This window comes from Limulus polyphemus, unplaced genomic scaffold (assembly GCF_000517525.1).
Source record: "Limulus polyphemus unplaced genomic scaffold, Limulus_polyphemus-2.1.2 Scaffold1815, whole genome shotgun sequence".
NCBI classification, from domain to species: domain Eukaryota; kingdom Metazoa; phylum Arthropoda; class Merostomata; order Xiphosura; family Limulidae; genus Limulus; species Limulus polyphemus.
Genome location: NW_013667425.1, coordinates 100,323 through 109,449, shown reverse-complemented (window position 1 = coordinate 109,449; position 9,127 = coordinate 100,323). Strand labels below are relative to the sequence as shown.

The 9,127-nt window shown below is 33.0% G+C and overlaps 1 protein-coding gene across 1 annotated transcript in view; it reads right to left on the bottom strand.

Annotated features, from left to right (window-relative positions):
- Positions 1-9,127, bottom strand: part of LOC106465034 (membrane metallo-endopeptidase-like 1) — a 71,261-nt gene that overhangs the window by 34,702 nt on the left and 27,432 nt on the right. Inside the window, exons 3-5 of the mRNA XM_022392850.1 lie at positions 7,967-8,002; positions 5,686-5,847; positions 181-264 (exon numbers count right to left, since the gene is read on the bottom strand). Coding sequence (XP_022248558.1) covers positions 181-264; positions 5,686-5,847; positions 7,967-8,002 — 282 coding nt within the window. The remainder of the gene's footprint in view (positions 1-180; positions 265-5,685; positions 5,848-7,966; positions 8,003-9,127) is intronic.

Here is a 9,127-nt window from a genome sequence, read left to right as displayed (position 1 = left end):
ATTCATTTCATCCAAACCCCCAGATATTGTAATGTTACTGGATGAAATAAATATAAGTGAGTAACATTACAATATCTGGGGGTTTGGATGAAATAAATATAAGTGAGTAACATTACAATATCTGGGGGGTTGGATGAAATGAATACAAGTGAAACCCCCAGATATTGTAATGTTACTCACTTGTCTTCATACAAGATTTGTAGAATGTTTTTGCCTTTATGGTGGCACTGTTGTCATAGGGATTTGCTGCTTCTTCCAAAAGACCTAAATTATTCAGAGAAGTGATGGAAAGTTAGTTTTATAAAAAAACAAAAACATAAAAAACCTTGAATAATCAGTAACAAAAATTATCAAATATTCATATAAGACAAACACCAGTTATCAATTTAAACTAAAAAAAAAGGAGATACTGGTTTTATCAAGGAAAGCCTTTAACGTACGATATTATCTGACAGAGAACAGAATTATAAAACTGAAGGAAGCTTTTGATTGGCTTTAAGAGTATTTGAATTTATAACGATGTTTTGACTGACATCCGGTTGTATATTTCCATTAGTATAGATACAGCTAGTATCTAGTAGTTGCGATTACAATTTGAAAATCTATGTAAAAAAATTAAAACACATGTGATATGTGCTTCCCAAGCTCAAAATAATTAAAACACATGTGATATGTGCTTCCCAACCTCAAAATACTTCACCATATCACTTAGAAATTATAAGCTATGTTACAGAACAAAAATACAGTATACGTTACAGATAGTAACGTGTGCAAGTTTTGAATAACAGGAATACGACTCGACTTTGAAGGATAAGAATGAAAGAAGCACGAAACAACTTTAGACTACACGTGAAGAACAGTTAATATTGATAATATAATACATAACAGGTTTCATGCATATGTCTTAGGTAATAGCATGTGCAAGTTTGAATAACAAGAATATTTGGCTTTGAAGCATAAGTATAAAAACGGAGGAAGTATGAAACAACTGTAGACTACATGTGAAGAAAGTATGGTATTGATAATGTAATAAACAACGGGTTTCAGCGTGGGTCCGATAGGTTAAGCTTAAATCTGCAATCTGAATTATGGCCGTTGATCACGGGGAGGGGGTTATTAGCATGGTTTCAACTGCCAACATATTTTGTTTGGAATATAAATGACCAAGTAACGTTTGTTTGTTTGAAGCTAAGCACAAAGCTACAGAATGGGCTATCTGTGCTCCGCCCACAACGGGTATCGAAACCCGGTTTCTAGCGTTGTAAGTCCGCAGGCATACTGCTGTGCCACTGGGGGGCACCAAGTAACGTGATACCCTCAACTGACCGAATTGTGGGATTTGACAGTCAATCTAAAAATGTGAAATTCGAACCATAAATCCTCAGATCCCCAGTCCGGGCACGCCAAACACTGTCATATCACCAGGTTACTTTACGTTAAAAGTTATACAAGTGGAAAAATATTTCTTAAAAATTGAAAGTGTAGGAGTGGGTGCACGAAAAAGTGGGAAAACAATGTAGGAATGGGCATGGTGTAAAAAAAAAAAAACTTCCTCTATATAACCTCACAAGGGGTCGTGTCTAATATCCTATCTATAATTACGTTGTTTATTTTTCTATTCTGTGAAATTTAGTTTTTCTTATCATACGGTGATTAGATTATACGACACCAGAAGAAAAAGCAACATGATTTCGTACATTAGCTATATAGGTGGATTAGAATGCAAAGGTAAAAAATCTTAAGAGTTTTCTGTGCATCGACATCATGGGTTCGTTACTGTCTATTAAAGTAGAAGAATCATAGACATACTTTTGTATGTACCGATGCATGTATAATATCATGAACACAGAAAAACAAAGCAGGCATGGACCAAATGTTGGACACGCCCCTTTGTGAGGTTGTACAGAGAAAATCGTATTACATCTTGCCCATTCCCCACTCTTTGGTGCATCCATTTCTACACGTTCAATATTTTTAAAATATTTTTTCCACTTGTTCATGCACTTTTTTTTATACAAGGTGACATGATCTTATGTATCTTTCATTCCCTTGTGTTGATATTCTGTATGTATATCATCAGTGTGGGTGTGCACCATAACATTATGTTACTTATTAAATGCTTCATGAATGCAAACTTGATTTATTTTACAATACCTATTATAAATTCCTTGAAAAACAGCATAGCTTGTCTTCTAGTTTAGATAGTGAAGCTTCTCTCAAGGCTCACCCAACGTAGGCATACCCCATACTACTCACAGTTCCAGATCTTGTCATACAGTGCTGTAGATCGAGAAGACTACACAACCTTCACTATTTTATTTTACTACATCTACTCAGTATACGACGTGAGCTAGCGGAAGTACGTATTTTAAAATGGCGTCCCTGTGCTGTTGTTCTATTTGATGTATTTATAACTATGTTAAGTCTGTTTGTTATACAGCCAGAAGCGTTCAACAATGTCAGTCAGTGAACGAGATTGAGAAATTTGTGGTTTTGTGAAATTTTTGCATCTGCTCTGCTGACTTTCTCAAGCGGTTGTATGACTTGTAACTTTGTATGCGGTTTGTTAATCACCTAAGGTTGTCTCTCAAATACTTTTAAAGATTTATTATTTGGTTGTTAAAGGAGTATATATGAGTAAGTTTATATTGCATGTATTATGTATCCACCTCATTCCTACTATAAGTATTGCCGCACTGATGAGCAGAAGCGGTGAAAGTGGTGGTAATACGTGCTATTGAGTTCTGTGTCCCTGTCGATTCAAGAAGCTGATATATTTACAAAACAAACTGCTCTGTAACTGAAAGAGAAGGCTGCTTTCAAAGTTCAATTGTAAAATAACATTTGAAGAACGAGATAAGTGCAACGTCATCTCATTATCGTGAGGCGGGAAGACAGTGTGAAAATGTAAACAGTATGAAAATTAAAAGGCTGAATAACAATAAGGAAGAGACTTTAGGCAGAATCGAATTTTGTTAATTATATTATATTATAAGGTTATTATATTTTTGCAAAAGCTCTCCATGTTGTACGTTTAATAATAAAATATTAAAGACGTATTCCTCAAAAACCTAAATTAATGAACATCTTTCATAAACGTTTCGTTGGATTTACTTTCTCGCAAGTCCTTAACACCGTACTGTCGTGAATAAAACTAAAAGTAAACTTGGTGCTGATTCTAATTCTCTATACACCAGAACTAGCTAAATTATTATTGGTGAATTTGAATAAAATGGCTTAAGGAAAAACAAACAAAAGTTTGAGAAATGTGAAGGTACTACTATTGTAGTTTTGTAAGGGTACTAATGTGAAGCTTATGTTGTAATAGCTAGGTATATATACAATGTGAAGTTGATACTATTATAGTTTCGTACTCGTAAAAATGTGAAGCTTATTCTATCATAATTATTTACATGTAGAAATGAGAATTTGCCTGCCTGACGTGGCATTTTTAAAGAACTCGTCGTTACGTTGCTTGCACTTTATAGGTTCAAAACTAAAGGTTTTAGATAAAAGCAATGGCATTGCATGTAGCACAGATGCTGTATAAAACTTTTAGATTGGATGGCTTCACAAGTCAACGAATTTCACTTTAAGAAGCCATAAAATATTTATTGTAGTGCTGGGTAAAAACAAACGTAAATCGTTGGGTTCTACTTTCATTTTAATTTATTCAGTCACAGTAGAAGTTCTGACAAAACGTTCGGTGCAAAACTGAAATTCTAAGTTGTCTAGTAAATCTTAGAAAATAAAACCATGCAGATTATATTTAAAACTTGCACTGTAATTCGTCTCCAAGAGGTTAGTGTTAAATACAGTAAATCATCGAAATGCTCATCCACTTTTCGCATAAAACGTATTGTAACGAATTTATTGTTATGTATTTATTTTAATATGAATGTTGTTTAGATTAAGTTTATATTTAGAAACATACATAGCTTATCCTGTTAGATAGGTATTGCGAAACTCCCGCCTATTCTCCAAAGTTGTAGATGACTCTCGAGAGTAAGAACCAACAATATATCTATACACGTAAACGTAAAGTATTGTTACGTAAGACTGAATTTTCTAGAAAACTTCCCACGCCTATAAATATAACTAACGCGACGCACCAGGAAAGTATCTATTATTAGTTCGCTATAATCAGTGTAATTTCGAAAGCTATAACTGTGATTTTTATAACGCTTATCAATCGGAAAACAAGATATTTGACCAGGAATATTTATAAATTTTGAACGTTACAAATCGTTTAACTTCGGTGGATTCTCATCGGACATTAGTATTTTTACGAAAACATTACCAACTTCAATGGTGGAAAACAGCGTGTGGCCAAGGAGACAAAGCTAACTAGCTTCCCGGCGAATCGCACTTACATCAACTCGCTCATCGTAAACCCTCGATAAGATATCAAGGAAGTTCCAGACTAGAAAGAAAACTTTATATTATTTGTAAGTTTGTGAAACTTTTGTTTATGAATCATTGTTTGTAATAACTATTTGTAATAATTGTTATTGTAAATTGTACTGTTGGGTATATATTAAAACGTATTTGTGTTAAAAACGAAGACGGTGTGTATCAATCTTGTTGACAAATATCGTAAACTGACTAATATATCGGCATTTATTTAAATACTAAATCCAAAGTTCAATTTAACTACTAAATTAAAATTATTTAACTCGGCTTCGGACTATTCGAGATTCTAATACATAACAGGCATACTTACTGTTACTTCCATAGTACATTACACGTGTAAAATATATCTACATACCTGTAGAAACCACCAAGAAAACAATTGTAAGCCGAACAAACTGTTAAAAGACAACGTGAGACTAAAGAGGGCGCACGAATGTGTCTGAACTAGTTCCTCTGATATCAGACTTCTGACAGTTTGTTCCGTTTACTGTGGTTTGTCACTAACTGCTATACACGATATTGTGTTCTTTAATTATTACTATTATCCTGACTAATTATACATTAGAAGGGAATTTAAATAAATGGTATTCTGACTCGTTATACATCAGAAGGGATTTTAAAAAAGGGGACTCTGACTCGTTATACATCAGAAGGGATTTTAAATAAAAGGGATTCTGACTCGTTATACATCAGAAGAAATTTTAAAGAAGGGGATTCTGACTCGTTATAAATGTAAATAGAGTTTAAACAAGACGATTCCAACTCGTTTTACATCTTAATGGATTTTAAACAGGGGGGAGCCTGACTCATTATAAATCTAAATGTATTTTAAACAAGGGGATCCTGACAAAAGTTTTTATCATATCTTAGATGCCACGACGCTTGTAGTCCGTCGTGCAAAATTAAAACGTTTGGCATTTTAATCGGACGAATAAGACCCAAACACAAGTTTCGTAATAAAGTATAAGTAAAAACATCAATCATCTATCTAAAGTCTTATTTTATTCACTACATTTGGTGAGTGTAGCGGTAAATGTTTATACTTAACGTGACAAATTTGATTAAGTATATTAGCAGTGTTGCAACTTGAAGCACGTTTTTTTCTAAACACTAAAGCAGAGTAGGAAAATAAGACCTGGCTAAGTAGTCAATTAATATAGATATAGGTACTCACCCTTAAAGAGCACAGTTTTAAAGAGCTCAATGCCGAGAATTTACTAAGCTGATTAGACCTATATACAAACCTAATACTTGCTCTTCGAACGTGAATACCTTTCAATATGATCTGTAATTCGTCCGCTAATACTTCAAACGTGCTTATACTACTTCTATCTTCTGGAATCACGTGTCGCTTGTTCCACGTGCCACACGCATACTGGAAAAAATCTTCACAGGGATCAGCTGTCTGGTCCATGGCCAGTAAAAGAGAGGCCGCTAAAATGACCAAATCGGAAGATTCAGTTATAGTCAAAATAATATATGATAATGCTCAGTCGTGTATAGGAATTGTACGTATTGCCAACTTCATAACCCCAATCATGTTTGCCAGTCTCAGAACTTCCTTTTCACAAAAATTTGGCGCGATTTTCTTTAAATAGGAAGATGGCGTTGTGCACAAGAATATTAAAAAGCTATTCAAACTGAACACCTTCCCAGGAGAGGAAATTTAAGGCAAAATATCGAGCAACCCTTTTTTATGACAACTCAGATGAAGGTTAAATCAATGCTTTTCTTAAGGTCACCCAGAGGTAGATTAACTTAACGCGTTTCTTATGTCCACCCAGAAGAATGTTATACCACCACTTCACTTACGGCCACTCAGATGAAGGTTAAATCAATGCTTTTCTTAAGGTCACCCAGAGGTAGATTAACTTAACGCGTTTCTTATGTCCACCCAGAAGAATGTTATACCACCACTTCACTTACGGCCACCCAGAGAAGGTTATATCAACCTTTTCTTACGACCACTCAGATGAAGGTTAAATCAATGCTTTTCTTATGTCCACCCAGAAGAAGATTATACCAACACTTCACTTACGGCCACCCAGAGAAGGTTAAAACAACCTTTTCTTACGGCCACTCAGAGGAAGGTTAAATCAACACTTTTCTTATGGTTACTCAGAGGAAGGTTAAAACTGCATGCTAGACACTTTACAGGAACATTTTAAATTAGAATATAAATTAAGACAAATCCTTTCTTCTAGTTGGAAACATTTCAGTTATAAACCGTATACAATTCACATTAAAACACGATCCTTACTCCTATTGAGAAGACACTCCATAACCTGTTCTTTCAAAGATGTAGTTAAAAGCCAATACAAATACAAAACTTCTTTATAATTAATGTGGAAGACCTTTCTTTCCGTGATTCAATTTAAAGTAAACATATATATATATATATACACATTACAATATCGTTTGTTTCTGTCTATGTTCTGGATTTTAGTTGGTTGGTAGCGCTTTAACATTGCTCTTCATCCAACTTATTTAAAAATAATTCATATAATCTTTAACAAAATCATTCCAGTCCAGTAAAAATATCTTAAATATATTCTAAATAATAATAATCACATATTATGTAAAATCCATAAACAATTAAAACTTGTAAATAATAAAACATGTTCCAAAAGCATAAGAAACCCAGAAGGTATTTAAATTACACAATTTACCAAATTTCTTTATGAAATAACTTCCATAGAAACAAATTTTTTTGTCGATTATAACAAAACCAAAAATAACGATTCTTGTAATAAGCCATGGGTACTTAAGATACAGTTGTAGACATGTTCTGAGCATCCCAATTAATGGACTCCGAATTAAATGTTTAATACGAAACGTACGCTGGTTCATTATAAATCTTAATTTCTTTGTTTGGTCAACATAACTTTCACCACATATTGTAAACTTTAACATATAAGCACAGTTCTTTGAACTACAAAAAAAAGGATAATTGAAGTTTAAACATAATAGTTCTATCTGTGTTTCTAATGATATTGGTAATATAACCTAGATTACGGAGCTAACATCTTAAGTTCTTATAATGAGTACTGCCCTCTTGTCTATTTTCTGTATTTTGTTTATAACAAAGTAACTGATTAAAGTTTTTAGGCTGTACGTAACTTACAATGGAAGTTTTTAGATTGTACGTAACTTACAATGGAAGTTTTTAGGTTGTACGTAACTTACAATGGAAGTTTTTAGGCTGTACGTAACTTACAATAACATTAACATTACTTAAAATTCTTATTATAGTATCAGATATACAGAAGGCAATTAAAGACTTGTACTCTTTAATATTAACTTGTAACCCTGGAGTATACGTAGCAATGACTGCTAACACTTGTGACTGATTTTAAGATTTTGAACTGTATAAATTGGCGCGGTGGCGCGAAATATACAATTGTCAATTAGATCCTCTAGATAATTTCTATTTAATAAAAACAATATTTATTTAACTTATCTGAGCTACATGATTTTCGTTTGCGTTGTTTATGTATCTTTGTCACATTTTTGATTCAAGTTAAATCTTCTAATTTCCGTTATTTCTGCTTACCTGTTTTCACACACTCGTCAGAAAGGCAGACTTCATCTACAAGAGAAAAACGTAAAAAATTCAATTTCAACCTTTCTTTATCTTGTACAGTAATCTACCTTATACTACCACGTACTGAAAGAAGTGAAGACAGCTTAGTACAAAGTATTTTACTGGTTTAAATTGGATTTATAAAAAAAGTAATAATAAGTGAAAATAATAGCTGCTGCACGAGACAATCGGTTTAACTCAGACTGATAAGAAAGGAATGTTAAAGTTTGATTTAAAAGAAAGTTAAATTAAATCAAGTCAAAGATAAAGAATCGTATTCACTATTTCTCCGAGGAAATCGAAAACGAAATTTCTGACAAACGCTTTGTCACATTCTTTGTTTCAAAGTTTAACAAAAAAATAGTTTAATATTCTGATCCTAGACCAGCACCAGGTTTGTAAAACCATGTAAGAAGTAAAAAAATTATCCAAGTGTAAATCAACATATACGGTCACAACCACCGAGAAAACTTGCAAATTCAACTGTTTCTCCTATATTTCAAAATCTCTAAAAAAGGAACCAAGTATAGGTTTCCAAACATAAAACAGTCACGATAACATGTAGATAAATCTTATCTTGAACATTTTCTTACGAGTATAGGTTTCCAAACATAAAACAGTCACGATAACATGTAGATAAATCTTATCTTGAACATTTTCTTACAAGGAATCAAGTATAGGTTTCCAAACATAAAACAGTCACGATAACATGGAGATAAACCTTATCTTGAACATTTTCTTACAAGGAATCAAGTATAGGTTTCCAAACATAAAACAGTCACGATAACATGGAGATAAACCTTATATTGAACATTTTCTTACGAGGAATCAAGTATAGGTTTCCAAGCACTAAACAGTCACGATAACATGGAGATAAACCTTATATTGAACATTTTCTTACGAGGAATCAAGTATAGGTTTCCAAACACTAAACAGTCACGATAACATGGAGATAAACCTTATATTGAACATTTTCTTAAGAGTATAGGTTTCCAAACATAATACAGTCACGATAACATGGACATTTTCTAATGAAGAATCAAGTATAGGTTTCCTAACATGAAATCGTCACGATAACATGGACATTTTCTAATGAAGAATCAAGTATAGGTTTCCTAACATGAAATCGTC